Source organism: Chlamydotis macqueenii, chromosome 2 (genome assembly GCF_036417535.1).
Source record: "Chlamydotis macqueenii isolate bChlMac1 chromosome 2, bChlMac1.mat, whole genome shotgun sequence".
In the NCBI taxonomy this organism is placed as follows: Eukaryota; Metazoa; Chordata; class Aves; order Otidiformes; family Otididae; genus Chlamydotis; species Chlamydotis macqueenii.
Genome location: NC_141557.1, coordinates 37,912,362 through 37,931,984, shown reverse-complemented (window position 1 = coordinate 37,931,984; position 19,623 = coordinate 37,912,362). Strand labels below are relative to the sequence as shown.

The 19,623-nt window shown below is 37.2% G+C and overlaps 1 protein-coding gene across 4 annotated transcripts in view; it reads left to right on the top strand.

The window, feature by feature from the left end:
• TBC1D5 (TBC1 domain family member 5) overlaps nucleotides 1-19,623 on the top strand; it is a 325,821-nt gene that overhangs the window by 259,042 nt on the left and 47,156 nt on the right. For 2 of the 4 annotated variants that reach the window (XM_086742636.1, XM_086742635.1), the window contains 3 exons: nucleotides 5,065-5,150; nucleotides 9,940-10,223; nucleotides 14,534-14,599. In XM_086742636.1, coding sequence (XP_086598762.1) covers nucleotides 5,065-5,150; nucleotides 9,940-10,223; nucleotides 14,534-14,599 — 436 coding nt within the window. The remainder of the gene's footprint in view (nucleotides 1-5,064; nucleotides 5,151-9,939; nucleotides 10,224-14,533; nucleotides 14,600-19,623) is intronic. The other 2 variants (XM_086742637.1, XM_086742638.1) reach the window with 1 other exon arrangement.

The following is a 19,623-nucleotide window of genomic DNA, read 5'->3' as shown; positions in this document are numbered from 1 at the left end:
ACTTGTCCACATCTCGGCTACTATATTTCAGCTCTGTTCCCAGTCCAAATTTTTGCCATGTTTGTATCATCATTATTGAAGAAAGAAGCGTAGGTGATGTAGAAGGAAAAGGTACACCTTTGCTGACAGTCATTACTGTATAGAGGGTCATATGCTCCTCCAGCTTTCATTAGCAACAAATGAAAAGAAAAAATAAAACGGAATTGTAATACAAAAATATCTTAGGCTGAATGAGAATTATGAAAAAATCCAGTGTTGCCCTGTCAACTAAAGAGGGGAAAAAGGAGCAAACTGGCTCCTTAGAAATATTAAAATAAATTATTTAAAAGATATTAAAATAAATACTAAAAGAACAGCACTGCATCATTGTTCTTTTTTTTTTCATGTGTGTTTAGTTCAGTCTGTTCTTTGGTTTAGACTTAAAATATTATTAGTTTAGAAAAAAAATTATGTTTTGCAGCATTTGTTTAATATATTGAAAAAAAAACTAGTTTTTAAAAATCACATTTGGCAGTAGTGAGATTATTATTTTGGTAAGCGTAATGCTGTGTGTGTGTGTAATTCACTGCTGCTGTTTTGTTTGTTTTTTCTCTGTTGCATTTAGGTTATCTAGTTTCAGATACAATCTATTAAGTGGAATATTTTTCAGTAGCTGAGGTTTTCCCACCTGTCTACCCTAAAACACCTGCAACATATGTTTGTGTAACCCTGCAATGCTTTGTGGTTTGGGCCTTGAGAAATTCCCCCAGAGCTTTTTGCTTATAAACAGCTGAGCAATTCATTTCTCTAATGACGAGTGCTTTTCCCTTGGCGTTGAGGCAATAGCATACTCACTAAAATAAGTCTCATTTTTCATCAGATGTATTGAAAATTTTTTTAATTGTTGTCTCTTATTCTGAACCCTCAGATTTTGCACAAAATTGTATTTGTTGTGGTTTTTTTTCCGTTAACAATACTAAAGAGGGAGGAAAGGAAATACCTCGACAAAGAAGAAAAAAAAAGGATGTAGATTCCTCTGCTTGCACCTGCATGTAAACTTTTGCAAATCATGTGTATTTAGATGGTGAAACGTTACGTTTCAGCAGTCACCTGGTTTTCCTGGTGTCTTGTCGCACAGTCTGCCTGTGACTTCTGTCACGTACAAGCGTGCTTTGCTGTATCATATCTACTGCTTGGGTAATGTGATGCGATACATCTCCGGAGGCCAGGGAGGAAAAAGGTTATACTCGGGAACTGCAGCATATGGAGCACGATCCTTAGCTGGTGGGAATTGCTTTTCAGCAGTTGATGCAAGTTTAGGGAATCTCTGCTGCATTCAATGTGATCCTGACCACAACCTCAGCCCCCCGCCTAGGCAAAGAGCAGGCGTGGGTGTAACTTAACAGCTATGTAACTGTTACTGAGTTAAGTTATTATTTATTCTCCCTGCAGGAGAATAAAGCCAAATAGAAGGTCCCCAAGAACCTCCTGCCAGCCGTGGGAATCGGAGTGAGTCAGTCTGGCGGTGGCTGGGACCAGAAGCACGAGGACAAGGGTTAGGACTTCAGCAGGCAAATGAGTGGGGAGCGTCTTTTAGGCAAGGAAGGGCTCAGAGGCAGGAGTACCTCAGAGATACCTGAAACATTTTAAGACATCTCTGCCCTTTGCGCTGTGGCTAATACATTTTGAAGAGACAAAGTCGAAAATCACATAAATTGCTATGTGTGCTTCTATAACTGAATTTGGTACATTGTCCTTTTAAAAGTATAAATTGGGCATTTTCTACCAGTTGAAACTAAGCTCGGTCTGGTTAGAAATCAAGATCAGAATTCTAAAACCAGCAGACTGCTCCTACAAAATGGATGTGGGGAAGAGGGATTTCTAGTATTGGCACAGGCTGCTTTTCTCCCTGATTTCTGCACTTTCTTTCCTTAGAAGGGGACAAACATAAATGTGTTAATCTCTAAAATGCCCTTGCACAATTTTTTAGGGGGATTCACAAACTACTAATTTGAAGAATTTATTTCACTGTCATTTTAACATTATCCTTTTAAGAAAAAGAATTTTATCTGAGATACTGGTTAAAATACTTACATACATTGAAAAAGAAAAGGAAAAACTTTACTTGCTTAAGTAATTTAAAATATAAATAGGATCATTCTAAATTTCACTGTGTAGGAAAAAAAATGTGGTTACTCTGAATATTTTAAACAACAGAGCTATGTTTTGATGTAAATAAATTTGTTTAATCTTCAATCCTAATACATGGAATGTAGTATAGGACACAGCTCAAATTGTATGCTTAGAGAGGGGAAATAGTTTAAAATTCATAAAGAGAAATTGTAATTGTGTAGGTTTTCCTTTCTGCTTCTTATATTTTACTGATTGAAATGGTTAAAAAGAAAACAAAATTTAAAGACAATCACAATCACATAAAGATCATAATCTTCATAAAACTGTATTTTTTGATGTCTGAATTTCAGTTTTCAGAAATATTTAGAATTTCTGTGGTGATACTTCACAGATACTTGTCTACAGCTAACATATATGTCACTTTGCTTTTTTTTAAATAATGATATTTTCCAAAAGGATGTTTCAGTAGTGTTACAAAAGGAGTTGCAGCAGTACCCCTTGGTATTTACTGTCTTGCATTTCTAATGTTGTTTTTTCAACAGCAGTTTTTCTGAAGGCTTTTTTTTTCACTGCATGTAATAGTACTTTAAACTGCTTCTTCCTTTGATACCTTTAAACCTCATAGGAATTTAAATAGGCCCCTGTGAAAGTAATGCTTGAGCCTCATTCATATGTTCGAGTTAGATCATTATTCCTATTAATGGCTTTAAGTGCTTAGATAGTAGATCAGCCTTTCGTGTCTTGAATTGCTTGTCATTTCTGCATAAATATGTTTCAAGATACTGTTCCACATGATCTTGTCCTCTTTTTTTTTTCTATTCAGAAGCAATGTGTAATATTTTTTATTATTATTATTTATTGGGTGGTGGAAAAAGAAATTTCAGTGTTTTTGCAAAGTTTAAAATATATGTTGAATTATTGGAAACAAATTGCAAAACTGGCTAGCATCTGGTAATGTGAATTTTTCAAAGGACTGTCTTATGACTTAGAAGTGCCTGTTATTTTAACTCTCTCTCTCACTGTTCTGCCTTGTTGAAATGGTCATCAAGACATGTAAAGAAAAAAGTTAATTAATGGAAGAAAAGTTACACTGTTGATTACTCATGTGGTAGTCACAGAACCGTCAGTTATCCTCATCACGTCAGTTTGGATTTGATTATCACAGAAATACATTGAATTACCAAACTAGAGCAATAGCAGCTAAAGCTGATTCATTGTTATTGCTGTCAGCTGATGAGGACTGACTTACAAGCCATATGAATGGGCAGAGTTATGCAAATATTGTTTTTATAACAAGAAAAACTTACAGCGGCCATTACAATGTGGGTGGTAGGATAGATGAGGATTTTTTTAACGCTTGTCTAACAGTTTCAGTTGTTGTTTCATTTTTTAATGAACATTACAAACAGGATTTATTTTTAAAATGTTTAGTGTGTTTCCAAAGAGAGAAAATGAGACATTTCATACAAGATTAAATCTAACTGTGTGAAACAATCTGGAAATTCCAAGCTTTAGATTTGACCTCAGAAATCATCATGTCCTTTGATACCTACCACCTCTATAAATCTTCCTCTCTCCTTTGGGCCTATGCAATATTTTGGTCTGTAAAATGCGACTCCTATATCCTCCTGGGAAAATAAGAAGGTTTCCAAGGAAGGAGGGCTATCTGCAATTACATGGAAAATGAGAGGATCGAGTATGGATACTCCGGTCTATAATGAAATCAGGAAGGCAAATACGCAGCATGTGAAACTGAAACAGCTGAAGACTGACTCTCAAAAATATAATGTACTTTCACCTGTGAACAACTATTTCTGAAATGTAATTGTGTAGTTCATATTTACTACTAGCAGGACTTAAGAAGGCAGATCAGAATATAAAGCAATAGCCTATGGGTGAATAAACTTTTAGAGCAAATGTCTAGAAAGCATTTAGATCTGTTTTATACAATATATGATATATTATGCAGAAATTTACCGTTTTTTTCTTAAACTAGAAATTAATTATGTTAAACCATTTCTCTTCTAAATGTTATATATACATTTTAAAGGACCTCTCTGTAGCTTTCTTACTTTGTTTTCATCCGTATGTGATTTTTTAAACTTTAAAATATTTACATAAATTTTTTTTTGTTTTCAAATAATGTCCTTTAGGATGCATTAGTTTAATCAAGATGCATACACTGTGATTTGCACTTAATCAGTGCTCAGTGGATTTTAGAGCCTTTAAAGCATGATTTCATAACTATTCAAGGCAGCGTGCTTCAGTGGAGTAGTTTCATTGTGGCAGAGGTAGAGACTAACAAGTGGCTCCTGGTTTCAATATTAATTATATACATTATATTATAGGAGAGCAGTTCTTTATTTGTGGGCTCTGTTTTGAGCAGGGTGAAATTTGGAGAGAAAATAAAAAGGCTCCGTGTGCCATCTTGTGGCAATGTTCGGATTGTCTCCCTAAAATTCATTCTTTGCCTAACCGAGATACTGCTACGGATGCATTCCGCTTTAAATGTTAGCTGTATTTTCTCCTTACTATTACCATTTTCTTTAAAAGCATAGCGCTTCAGCTTGGAGGTTGTAGAATTCTATACCTGAGCTAAAGGAAGAAATCAGATCGGTATCTGAAATTTTCCGAGAATTATTGATTTAGTTAGAAATGTCACCCATCGCTGTGTGGAGGAACACTGATTTCTGTAAGCGCAGAGTGGACTTACTGTTAATATTTGGTGTTATTTTAAGTATTTTAAAACTTTACTTTTGTGTAACTGGCGTTACTGCTTTGAGAAAACAAGAACCAGAGAAAATAAATTATTTTTTAAATTTTCTTTAAATTTCTAGTCTTCATTAATGAGCATACTTCTTGTCTTTGCTTTAAACCTCTGAGAAAATTCCAATAAGGTGTTCTTTTTAAAAAATATATAAAATATATTTTTTTTTCTTTTCTTTTTTTTAGAGAAATCCAAGACCAGTGACTCACCAATTCCAACAAAATTTAGATTATTACAAAGCACGTGGAGCAGACCTGATGAACAAAACCCGGTAAGCTATTTCTGAACATGTGTTCGCTGAACTAGGACCTTACATAAACAAAATATTTCAGAAGTCACTCTTCTCCCAAACAGGAATTACCAAAGCAGTATTAGAAGCAAATGTGTTTATTTCATTACATTTATTTTGAATCTTTACCTTGCCTATTATTACATGAAAAAATGAAAGTTTTACAGATTGCATTGCAGTTGGCTCGCTGGCATTTTTTTAAGGCTAAGGACATTCATAGGCAATGACGTATACTAAAAGCAGGGGGTAAAACATTGCCCATGTGAGTTCTGTAGCTGAACTCCTTCCGATAACGCATCTAATTGCAATCTGTAGTATCACTGTACCAAAAGCTGTGTGAGTTAAATCAAATTAGTGTATATCCAGTTTGAAGTAATTTTTACTAAACCTTTTTGCACCATTCCTCCCTCGTTTTAGAAATGGTTTGTATCAGTATTGCTTAAATTCCTTGCCAAGGCATCTTGATCTGGTGGTGACAAATGTAGAGGTGCCCATGCCCCGACTGTGTGGCCAAAATGTGGGTGCTTATGGCCGTGGCTGGTTTTGGGGCTGCAGGGCACCATGCATTGCCTTGCATCCGTTCATACAATCACAGGCAGTTCCTTGGATTGCCCATGGCCCCAGCCGTGTACTGCACCTGCTGATTCATAGGAACGTGCTGGCTTTTGGACCTTTGCAGCTCTGTTAAATTCTATTTAAATCAGTTACATTAAAAGCCAGCTAAAATTAAAATAGAGTGGTTTGAAAAGCTCTTAAAAATGGACAGTAAAGCTAAGTAGAGAGACTATAAAAGCTTATTTAAAAAAAAAAAAAAACAAGCTTTAAAGTTGGGAAAGGTGTCAAAAGTTATTGCATTCTATTACATGTATTTCATTGCTTTATTTATTTATTCTTTTTAAAAATAGTCTCAAGAGTTGCCTAAAATTGAAAAATAAATTACATTTCAAGGATTTTTGAAAGAGAAATCATAATAATTATGAAGTCCAAACAAGAATGACACCTGTTGGAAAATTAAATTCTAAAGAAACAAATGGCCATTAAATCTATGTAAGAATATAAATTCATTGCATATATATATATATATACACAGGATACATACCCAAAGAGAGGAAAAATTGTTTAGAATAGTTCAATAGTTCAGATAGAGGAATAACTGGGATAAATTTATCTCAACAGTGGAACATTTAGAGTAGGTCAAATGTGGTAAATCTGTTTGAGACTGGACTAAAGAGAGAACTGGAAGATGTAACATTAGGAAATGTTTTTACAGTGAGCAGAAAGATGGATTAGATCAACTGCCAGGTCTTTTTCATCTTTAATTTGACAGACTCAAAGATAGATTTAAAATATCTTCACAAATCTCTAATATATTGCTTATTTTATCACATATAAAACTTTTTAAACCATCGTATTCATATATTTGTCTCTCATCTGTCATGATGGCTGCTTACTGAAGAGAGAAATGCCTTTGAATACAACTTGCTTAAAACAAAACATTTTCATCTTAGCAGAAAACTGCAGAGATTGAATCATCTCCCTGCTGCTAGTTTAAAAATATACCATTCACAGTCAAGGTCAATGATGCTTATTGTGATGAAAGAAAATTGTTTGCTTCATAGATGGAATTCACATCTCCTTGATACTCGTATTTTTAAACTGATGCCTTACTTTTAAATGCATCTGCTGATAACTCTGCAACATTATCAATCAGCATTTTTCTTGCAATTGTTGTGCATGTCTGGTACGTTTAGATGGCTAAAATGTAGACATTGATCCATGTTTAATGGCTGTAATCATCCATTGCATTACTATATCAGACATTTAAATGGTAAGAAATAGATGCAAACTTCAGCTCAGTTTTAACATACTTCTCCAGAGATGTAGCACCTTGCTGTTGTTCCTCTTCGGAAGCTGTGATTCAGAGAAATTGCATGATTAGTTTTGCTTCAGAATACTTTTATTAAGATCACCTCTTGACAAGAAATTTAGATAGCATTGTTATTTATTTTTCATGTATGTGTATGTGTTCTGAGCTGATCTCATCATTAGAAGTGTCAGTTAATAGCAAAGGCAAATCACACATAGGTATTAGGAGCTGTTATAACTATACTTTCTAGTTCTCAAATAATTATAGAACATTATTGCACATTATTGTTGAAAGCATTTTGTAAAGTCATATTTCAGATAAAATGACTTAGAGAAGATTTTTGGTGTTTATTGTTCCTGTAAAGTGAAATTTCTCAGAAAGTCTCTGTCCAACCATCTGAAAAATGCAAATAAACTTACTTCTTCTGGTTTACATGTATATTAATGTAATAATAATGTAATAATACATGTATATTACCAGCAAATTAATCAGTGCAGAAGGAAAATTGTTACTTTTTATTAAGCAAAATATAGCTGGAAAAAAATAAACAAGAGAGAAACAAGCTGATGGACACAAATACACAAGCCTCTGTATAAGCTTTGTCTCTTGTATCTGTGGACCATCATGATTCCAATGATGCAGTCAGCTCAAAGTGTCCAGTGGCCTTGTTGCTTGGGTAGCCTGTCAGAGAAAAAGATTTACTTCCAGTAAATATCATTTTTTGAGCAAAGTCAAGAGTTTTTTTTACTGATTGTCAAGGCTGTAGACCTAGAACTCAATGTGCAAGCCATTATCTTCTGTCTAAGGGAATGTTTCAGGTGAGGGAGTGATATATACCATCCCAATCTTGGTGATCAGTGTCAGTAGACTGAGAGGAAAAAATATACCAAATAAACTAAAGATATACCAAATATACCAATATACTAAAGTTTGGATTTTGAATCTCAACCAAGTTATTACTGGTATGATCCCCAAAGTCAGTGATGTAATTAGAATCATTGCAAACTGTTGATAACTGATTAATATCTGCTAAGCTAGAATTTGGCATTTCTTCCACCTTCAAAGCTACAATCATTGTTTTCTTTCTGGAATGGAGAAGACATTACACAAAAGGCTTCTTCTGATGCCACATATGATGGAATAGAAAAAAATATCTTTTTTTTTCCTTAAGTGTCTCTGCAATACCTTGGGGAACTGACTAATAACTGGATGTGCTAGGTAGTAGTAGAGTAAAATTTAATAGTAATAAACAATTTACCATGTCCTCTCCTTTATAATCATTAGGACTTATTCAGTTTGCTTTTGAAACCATTTTGTACTCCTGCAAGAGCATTTTATAGTTCTAAAGATGCTCCCTGTGTAGTGACTTTGTCAATCATTCTCAGGTGACTGCAGAAGGACTTTTTGTCGTATCGACAGCAATCGATAAAATGGGGAGACACAGAAACATCCTGTAATCATTATTCAGCACTCATTCCTTTCCAGCTTCCATAAATTGGGAAGCAGTACTTTGTCCTAGTCTCTGCGCTGCTGTTCCTCCTAAAAAAATGCTGCGTGCTGGCTGTGTTCATCACCAGTATACAGCAGAAGGGCCCCCATACAGCTTGGGGCTGTATCTCATGAGTGTGCGGGCTCACATCGTTTCTTCTGCTGTCTCTCATTTTAACTGTATCTATTCTGAGTCTAAATAACTCAGCTGTTGTTATTTTCTGGAGATGTTCTATATGTGTGCACGCATTTATATTGTGTTCTAAAAAAAAAAAATTATCTGGAGACAAATAGGGAAATGACACGAAAAGCAAAATCAAAATTACTTTTCCAGGTGCCTGTGCAAGTTACATGCCGCCCATATTAATTAATTTGTAATTTATTTTTAGTTAAACTTCCCCAAAACATTGCAAAACTATTTTTTTCCACAGTACAATTTTAATTACATGTATTTCTTCAGTTTTTAAAGACAGCTATTTATATCACTGAAGTACAGATCAGTAAAATAAAACTTCAGGAGTGGAAAAGTCTCTGTGATTGTGATAAATTACTGTGAATGGTATCTCAAGCTTTATTTATATTAAACAGGAGAATATTGCATGAACAAATAGGAATGGCTTTGCTGATCCTTGGGTTTTATGAACATTTCTGCTGGGAATTAGAAGCTTCTTTGCCTCTTTATTTTAGACAGATTAAATGGTTCGACAATTTCCTCATTCTTAATGTTGCATATAACTGAAGTTAATTAAGTAGTCACTGTAGTTAAAAATAAAAAGTAACAATGATAGGGATCGTGATCCAGTATATCTGTTATATCCTGAAGCCATTCTTCAGCCAAAATCTCTTTAAAAATCAAGATTCCTGTTTAAAAGTGCTTGGCTTGAAATGGCTGGGCTGGGCAAAAGGTGAAGTAAGAGCAAGAGACATCTAGCTCTGCCGACCTAAAAATACAGGCTTAGTGTCAGTTTTGCTTGTTGACAGAAATGTTTAAGGTAATTTAATCTAGCAGAAGTAAATATTAAAGCAGTCTTTGAATAAGAAGTGGAAAAAGTCAGTTTTATAAAGTATTTAATGCTTTAGAGCCTGGATTGCTTTCTGTCTTTTTTCATTTTTTTCATTTAAAAAGGCAAATTAAGAAAATTAATGCAAACTTGCTTTATTTGGGGTTGGTCTGCATTTTTCAGGAAGAAAGGGCCAAAAAATTTATCCACTACTGACTGGAAAAAACTCACAGCACGTGCCGTTCCTATGGTTCCTCTGTGACTGTATTCCCGTGGGACTGTAGTAAACTACTCTCTTTGTAATGTTCAAATCTTGGGGGTTTTTTCCCCCCATTTTTGGAGAACGATGCATGTATTGCTGTGCCTGTCGAAACCGTTGGCATGGATGTGATGATTTATCCTCTTCTTTTTTCAGCGCCAGTGCTAAGGCTGCCCCACTGAACATTAACAAAGTCTCCAACAGCTTACTGAATTTTGGCCGAAAGCTCATTGCTCCGGCCATGGCTTCAGGCGGGGCTGTGGGCCCTCCAGCCGGTGGGAGCGGCTTTCCTCCCTCTGCAATGCCCATCAGAAGCGGAGCGGAAGCCCCCCAGCACCACCACCACCACCACCAGCAGCACCACCAGTACCACCACCACCACCAGGCGCAGCAGCAGAGGATGATGAAATCCGAAAGCATGCCGGTTCAGCTGAGCAAAGGTAAGGGTGAAACGTGTGGCAGTGCCACAAAGGAAGGAAGCTCCTTAAGGACGGGAGAAAGTCCTTTTATTGATTTTATATCGACAGTTACATATTTGGAGGAAGCAGAAAAAACGGAGTTTTTGTTAAGCAGGACACCTATTCTGAGTGCAATAGCACATTTGCGATGTTACACAGAATTAGATTTTATCTCAAGAATGTGAAAAATACTGTAGGAAATTTTGAGCCTTTAAAAAAATATTAACCGGAAATTATATCAGACAGACCAACAAACTACATCATTACCATAAACATCAGATAATTAATTTTTCAGTCTTTTAATTGCAACGTATTTTTGGCTTTAAGACTAATTTCATGTAGATTTTCTCAGGTTATTGGCACAAATTCCATGCATAACAATAATAGCTGAATACGAGTGAAGGAAGTTAGATCAATTACAAAGTAATTCTTAATAAACAGAATCTTATTCCCTTTAGAATGTGTGGAGCTGATTTGAGAAGTTATTTAAGTAATAACATATATTTGCCTTTTAAAAATTTGCAATGGCCCTCTGCACATTCTCTATTTAGTAAGTACTACTTCTTTTTCTTGAGCCTTGTTTTTATATTTCTCAGGGACAGTTTACTCAAACGACAAAGTCAAAAGCTCAGCTTGGGTAGTTTTTTCCTATACTATGCCAGGCTCTAGGTGCATTACTGGATTTCATCTTCAAACAGCCTATGGCAGTACATTCTTTGCAAGGGGTATGTAGAGTGATAGTTTGTCTGCTGATTCTAGCAACTCATCCTAGGTAATGGTTACAAGTTTGAGGGCTGGTGCTGGTTGCCCTGAACCATTATGTAGGATTGCATCATATTTTTCACCAGATGTGAAAGTGTAAGAGAAGGGGAATAAGACTTAGTAGCTCAAGTTGGTGTCCTGACCCACATGATCCAAAGTTACTCCTTTGACGATGCGTCGCATCCCCAGCAGACACTGGAGGAGCAGCACTGAAAGGTACAATCGTTCCCTTGAAGCAGAGAGATGCAGGCACTTTTGTGAGGGCCACTGCAGCTGCTTGGCAAAATCCAGATGCACAGCTTCTCTCAGAGTCCTGGAATATTCTCAGAAGTTGTTCCAGCAAGAGTTTTACAGTCCCCAACGTGGTAGAAATGTGAAACTGCAAAACTGTGAATCCTTGATGCAAATCCTGCTCATGTCAATGGAAGTAAAATTAGATGTGAAACAAACTCATTTCCACAATTTTGAACAGGCTCTTTTACTTGCTTTTTAAAAAAAGTTTGCCATAGTTCCCTTTTTTATCTTTTGGTTTTAAAAGTGGTTCTCATGATGATTTTCTTTTCCCTGCTTAATATGAAAAAAAAAAGTAAAATTTGAAGCAACTTCTACAGATGCATCAGTTGTAGCTTAATCTTGATCTAGCTGGTCAAGGACAACCCTGTTTACACTTGTATATGCCAACTAGCATGTTGCATCACCCAGAGCAGAATGCAATCACCCAGATCCGCAGTGTCAGGCAGAAATGCGCCTGACACTTTCCATAGGAATCAGAATGAAAAGTTGTAGTTCTGCTTTGGTCGTTGCCATGTACAAGTGTGCACATATTTCTGTATCAAGAGGAATATAGAGATTTGGTAAAGTTACCAAGAAATTACACAGATTAACTATGTAGGGCACAGCGCATTTTCGTGGTAAGAGGAAATGCAACCTACTGCAATGCTCCGGTACCTGCAGCTTCCTCTCACCCTGTTCTGCCTGTCCATACTTGGTACAACACTTGCAGAAGTAATTTAAAGGCAACAAAATGTAAATACACTTTTTTTTAATCCATTTGTTTTACATATTAGTGCCACGCTTGTTGTTCCAGACCTGTAGAGTTGTCAGCATATTGCCTGTAGTTGGATAGAAATTGTGAATGATGGCAGCTAACTACATTTGCAAGTGCTGTAATTTGGATTTTTAAAGAGACGCCTAAATGGCAATGGAAATATAAAGTCTCTTAAAAGCTACCCAGTGAATTCTCTCTGAAGTAAGTTTAAATGTAGGAATAGTTTAGCAAAAAAAAAAATGCCCCATTTTCAATGACAGTGTGGTGGAGGCAGGCTAAAAGCATGATGCAGATACCTTTGTAAAGAATGGAGCACCATCTCTGTCACACCTTAGAAGTGAGGATAACTTCTCAAGTTCTGTTCAGAAGGACGGTATCACCACCTCAGGAAAGTGCTGTACAGCATCTCCAGTGAAGGAGAGCACTCCCCACAGCTCTGAGAAGCTGCACATACTTCTATCCCAGGCATTAGGATCTAGGATTTAGGACATATCCGTACTATGAGAAGCTCTCATTCCACTCCTTCTGTTTGTGCTGAACTTTTTACCGGCCTTTTTGCCTTCTGTGCTGCTTTTTTCAAACTCTGGATTCTGATCTAGCTTTTGAGTGTGTAAAAGCTACTTGACATGGTCTGTAACGTGTCTGCTCCCAAGTTATTGACTAGCTGTCACTAATTGTCTTAGGTTCCTGTTCTTCACTGTGTTTTCAGCTCCCCTTAACCTCCTGGAGCTTGGTTATTTAGCCAAGATGCAGAGGCATGGATTTAGGATTTAAATGGATAGACATTTGCAATTCCAGTTGGTCTAACACTGCTCAGTTGGACAATATAACAGACCAAAATACTGTAAATCCTACAGGCATCAAATCAGTAAAGGAAGTTATGAGTTTTTGTCACGTTGTATTAGTCCTTTCAGGTTTTGAATGCTCAAGTAGTGCTGATAATCTAAATTAATATTTAGAGGGTTATAAGTTTGAAGATATTAAAGTAATTGCCTGCTCTCCTTTTTTTTTTTTTTTAAGTGTGAAGAAGTCCTTGGTAACAAAATGTCTTGCAGGACTGGCAAAATAGTCCTATCCCAGCTTTACAGGCAGAGTTACCACTCACCAGCAGCAGTGACAGGTACCATTTGTCCTGCCACCTCCAGGGGTAGCTTGTGCTGTGCTCTCCGTGAGGGATGCTGGGTTTACACATTCAATAGTCATTATTTCTCACTCCAAAGTTTTGGTACTTGCTAAATTTCTTTAAGAAAAAAATACGTATAATTTAGACAAAGTAAATGGAAAAACAGCAGACTAATATTAAAAAATAATAATAATAATTGCAAGCCTGTAATTCCAGATGAGCCTTCAACATTACAAATCACAGTTGAACGAAGCATCTAGATACTTAATTGGAAATTCAGTTCCTCCTAATAATATATTAATCCCCTTCAGCCTGTCCTCAGCACAGAAGAAGATTGGGTATCATTACTGACTACTTATGCAAGGTAGCCTGCTAATAGAAAAAGGATTAAAATATTATCTTAGTCCTACACAAGGACGGAGTGCATTGGCACAAAGCTTGAATTCAGATCTTGAGTTCATTGGATTGTCAGTTGAGTTCATTGTCTTGAAAGACAAAAATACTGATAATGAAAAAATATGGGGAAAAAACAGACTTGTTGCCCTTTGTGTACCACTGGATTCTTGAGCGTTCAGAAACTGGACACTGATTACCAAATGGCAGAGTGTTACCAGAAAGCAATCATTTCTCTTTCACTTCTTCCCTGATACTGCCAGGTACAGTTTTCCTTCTAGGTCCTTTCATGCTGAAGCCCAAAAGGCTTTTTTTTTTAATGCTGCTTTATCACAAGGACACATTAGAGGACCAGTTTGAAGATGAAGTTCTGCCAAAACTGTGATCAGCTGTTTAAAGAGTTTCCAGACTACTGTTTATTTTTATGAGTTGATACTTCTGTGGTATTTGTTGTAACACAAACAGAATTTCCACAGTCACCGAATATGCCCTAAAGAAATTATCTCCATATTTAGAATTATTTATGAGCTGGGTCTAGAAAATGAGTACACTTTTTCAGAAGGAAAAAGTTGTCCTTACTGATAGCAGAACTAAATAAAAATGAAAGAAATAGAATACTGAATAACAAATGGGTTTTTTTTTCCTTTTTTAAAAAAATATAAATATACATATTCTTAAGTAATTATAAGATTTTATTGATGATAAGAATATGATGCTTCCAAACTAATATAATGACACTGTGAGTGTGAAGTACCAGAATGGGTTTGATTTTTTTATTTTACTTCAGATTTTGATATAATCTATCTGATTATTAAAACTTCCTGTTCATGTTTTTCCTGCTCTCACAATACCATTTGTGTTTGAAGCGGGGTCTTCCAGCAAAAAACCCCAGAGGTACAGCTCTTTGCCATGAGCAAATCACAGCTGTGGTCAGGAACCCTTCTAACGCTCTGGTTTCTTCCCCAGGCGAGGCGGGCGTGGGCGGCGATGCTGCACCGCCAGGCCCAGCCCAGCAGCCCCCTGCCCTCCCAGGTATGGCTGTTGTGGTACCCTGGCCACCCATCCGCGGGTTTTTCCATGCGTGGCATCCCCATTGTCACTGCCATTGTCCATCCACCGAGCGGCACTGTTGTGTAAAGAGAAGGAAAAAAAAAAAAGCCGCTTGGCTTCATCACTGCCTGACTGTGCTCTGTGTGGCCCTTCACTTACTGTACGCCAGCATCCCTCTTCCTTCGAAATGTCTCATTGCCTTGTACTTTGTGGTCCATTTCACACGTTGTCATGTGGGACCGTTCGACCATCAATGTCTCTTTTAGTTGCGTTACTTTCCTGTTGTCATATTTGAGGCGCATATTTTGAGCTGAACGTCTACTTTACTGCACTCGACTAGAGAGGAGCTTACCTGCCTCAGCCTGGAATGATAAGCGTACAGATTTGTGTGATGAGATGACTCGAATAAATTTTAAAAGTGCTAGAAGCCTTTGTTCCAGTTTCAGTGTAGGAGAAAAAGGGAAACTAATTTATCTGCAGTTTAAAAGTTTTATAAAACTCACATCATTCTTTTTGCAAATTTTAATACTCTACATCCTGACTATGGCAAATACAGAGTAATAGATGAGCAAATCTGAATGGTTTTGAATTATAGATCATGCCTTACTTCTGTTCTTCTTGGTATCTTTGTCCTTACTCTCCTTGTAACTATGAAAGCTGTTCTTTTCTTCTGTAGGAGCCAAACAGAGAATGAGCCATCAGTTTTGTATGCCTTTTGAGCATCTTCCTCTGACTTTTCGTATATTCTAGTAGAGACCTCCAAAGTTCATGCTTATCTCCTGTATAACTTAACTAAAACTTAGTAAGACCAGAACCTTGCTCTTCTTTCATTGTAAGTCATATCCACTCCTCCCATCATCCTCTTTTACTTTATTATAAGTCCTTATTACTGATCACGTTACATTTAAAATTTCCTCCTTCTTTTCAAGACATTGCATGTCTCCACCCTCTGCCCTGCCAGCAATACCAACAATTCAATCCCTTTTCCAACTACCACGTCCAGGTATATTCCAAATGATTTTGAGACAGTGCATTTGTAACCCTGCGGTCAGCTCCAGTGTCTTCAGCAACAGGCAAGTGCAGATGACACCAAGCTGAGTGGTGCAGTCGTTACGCCTGAGGGACAAGCTCGAGAAGTGGGCCCATGTGACCCTCGTGAGGTTCAACAACACCAAGTGCAAGGTTCTGCACCTGGGTCAGGGCAATTCCTGATATCAATACAAGCTGGGGGAGGAAGGGAATTGAGTGCAGCCCTGCCAAGAAAGACTTGGGGGTACCAGTAGATAAAAAGCTGGACATGAGCCATCAATGTGTGCTCACAGCCCAGAAAGCCAACCGCATCCTGGGCTGCATCAAAAGAAGTGTTGCCAGCAGATCGAGGGAGGTGATTCTGCCCCTCTACTCTGCTCTGGCGAGACCCCACCTGGAGTACTGCATCCAGCTCTGGGGTCTTCAGTACAGGAAAGTCATGGACCAGTTGGAGTGGGCCCAGAGGAGGGCCACGAAGATAATCAGAGGGCTGGAGCACCTCTCCTATGAGGACAGGCTGAGAGAGTTGGGGCTGTTCAGCCTGGAGAAGAGGAGGCTCCAGGGAGACCTTATAGTGGCCTTTAAGTATTGAAAATATTTAAAGGTCGCTTATAAGAAAGATAGGGACAAACTTTTTAGTAGGGCCCATTGGGTTAGGACAAGGCATAATGCTTTTCCACTAAAAGAAGGTGGATTTGGATAAGACATAAGGAAGAAATTTTTGACAATGAGGGTGGTGGAACACTGGAACAGGTTGCCCAGAGAGGTGGTGGATGCCCCATATCTGGAAACATTCAAGGCCAGGTTGGACAGAGCTCAGAGCAACCAGATCTGGTTGGAGATGTCCCTGCTCTTTGCAGGGGGATTGGACTAGATGACATTTAAAGGTCCCTTTCAACCCAACCCATTTAAAAAACAAAGAAAAAAAGCCAAAACAAAACAAAAAAAAAAAAACAAAAGTAGTGAGCCAGTTAGAAGCTGACACATGGAGGTAACACTGCTCCTTTTTACCTTAGAAGTGAATGTATTTTTAGAGCCTGAAAATGCGTGCATCATCACTGTGAACTATTTATGCATTTTAGTGTGTATACATATATTTTTGAGACACCCTACACAAGTAATGTGTTCTGACTACTGCTTACGTCAGGGATCCTTAGCTATTTGTTCTGTGTGTCTCGTAAGCATTTGATTTCCATGCTTGGAGTTTCTTCATCATGTTTCCTATAGGCTTTAGGCCCTTCTGCTATATGCTTAGATGATCAGAGATTAGATTTCTCTAATCTTCTTCTAAGAAGGCATGATATATTTATCTGAGATTGATGGCATTAGCAGAGCAAAATGAGAGTTTTGATTTAGTGATGTTCTCAGGTTGCTGATGAAGCTGCTAAAGAAGGAGATGAGTTTGGTTAGTTATTAGTTGTACTTTATTGCATCACTTTGTATATTTTGACTGTACATGGAGAGTAAGAGTTTTGGTTTGGGTTGGTTTTTTTTTCTTTTTTTCCTGGAGAATCACGCAAAATTAGAAACTCTCTGTAATGACCTTCTTGTTAAGTTATTGAGTGAAGAGAACGTACCACACTGCTTATTAAGAAAGATGTGGAATCAGTAAGACAGATACAGGTGGCATTTTGTGTAATCCTCCCAAGATCCTGAAATCTCTGCATAGGTGCTACAGTGTTATTTCCAAAGTTACGTGAGGTTTGTTAATACCTCAGAAATCAGTAATCACACGTAATACATCTGGAGGACTTCAAAAGCATCATGGTGACTTCAGTTAACTGTTCTTGCAGCAGCTCCACTCAACTTCTGTGTTGGGAAAGTGATAGGCGGCTGCTTTGTTACATTAGAGAAAACAGGTATGATTGGCGTGACTTGTCTTTCAGCTTTCGTATTTACAGTTGTAAAAATGATGACTCCTCTGGAAATTGGAAGAGCCTCTTACAACCCAGGAGTTGCATATTCCATTCCTCTAAAGTGTGATCCATCTTTTGAAGTGTAACTGTTTAGTAGGCAAAGCAGTGGCCATAAGGACAGTTCTCTGGCTTTTCAATTCCCTGTTGTATTTTGAACTTCTTTTCCTTGGAGTGGAGAGACATAACAGAGAAAAAAAAAAAAAAACGCTTACAAATAATTTTTTCATCATTTTGCCAAGCTGTATTATTTCATGTGCGTGGGTTCCTCAAATATATTTAAAGTGTTCCTCTCTAAATGATATCTGTGAAATTTTACCACATCATCTGCTTATTTGCAGGTGAAGTGGGCTGTGCAGTGGAGGAGTATGTGAAAAACATTCACTGCTCCTTGTTTAACTTTTTTGTTGTTGTTTTTTTAATCTTGATCATATGTGGAAGATATCTTCTTATTACTAGGATGGGAAAGAGAGCCCATTTAATCTGATTTATACATAATGAAATATTTTTTCATTGTATTTTGTCCACCAAATAGATTTTTTTATCTTTAGCATTTATATTGGCTGCTCTGGCTGAGCTGTGTGAATTTCTTTTATAAATGCTTTATTTGTTAAAATATATAATTTAGCCTGTTCCAAAACTATTTTTAAGTTTTACCTACTGTAAAACCACACTTCCATTGTAAATTGCCACTATGAAATGCATTAAAAGTCTCCTTCTTATGTAAAGGATAATGTAAGGATAATGGTGTTGCCAAGTGACATGATTTTTATCCTAAAATTAGAAATCTTCTAAAAACTTTGTTGTGACTGAATTATTTCTGCTGCTTGTCGTGCAGTGTTTTCTCCTTTTTCACCTCTAGAATTATTTACAAAATTGGAGATTCATGTTCACCTGATTAATGCGTATCTCATTTCTCTATAAAATGTGAAGGCAAAAATTAAGTGAGATTTACAGCCTCCGTCTCCTACACTTTAAGGAAACTGTTCAGACTAAGTGGTAGGTGGTAAGTGACTAGAGAAGGGCTGGGAAGAAGCAGAAAAATGCAATTGAATGAATTTTGTGGGAGGAAAAGAATATGTAAAGGAAAAAGTTGGAATAATGAAGTTGCAGAAGAGGCAATGTGGAGGGATCTGAAGAAGAGGAGGGGGCAGTCCACAGGAGTATGAGAAGCAGGACATAAAGTGTTGGAGGGTCATAGAATCATAGAATCATAGAATCACATGGTTGGATGGGATCATCTAGTCCATGGTCATGGGAGAGATGAGCAAAATAAGGCAGCGGAGTATGAAGGAGAAGGTGGGAAGCAGTTTATATGCGAATTTTCTTCCACAAAACTTTGAGAATATTAAACCCAGATCCTTTCTTGGGTTTTGTCCTTTTTGGTCTGTTTTGTAACGTGTTATGTTTTATTCTTTGCTAGTTCAATCTCTTTGCATTGAACAGTCTTCTTGCTAAGAGGACATTTTAAATAGAATTGTATTTATTCCCTTCAGAAAATACGAATTGCTGGTTTCGTGTGGCTGTGGCTGTGCAATATGTGCTGTGTGGGTCAAACACCGCAGAGAACTTGGCTCGGGCTCTGTCTCCCAGCAGGTGGCCAAGCGTGGCATCGCTGACTTCCACACCACTTTGAGGACAGTTACTATTCTAGATCTTAAATGACTGAATTAAGTTGATGTTTCTGTATAAGTAGGTTTTGCTAGTTTTTTTCCTTTTGTTTAAAGTGTTTTATCTCAATAGAGCTGATCTCCTTTTGTATCTAAATCTGAAATTCTTTCTCTGTTTTCTGCAGCCTTTTCTGTCTTTATTTTCTTTAATTTCTTTGTCTTTTAGTTATATTTCTCTATAAACCTATATCATGGGGGAAGATCACAGTGCATAATGAAGGGGAGATTAACCCATTCTGGAAAATGAGTTAGTTTGATATTTTCAGAACTGTTAGTGCATCTACAATGGCTGTACACTAAATACATTGCAAGGTCTGTGCAATAACATGTGGTATAGCTGAGAGTAAAACTGACGTAGAGGATTGGAGCAGCTCAGTGCAAAGAAGGATGAACC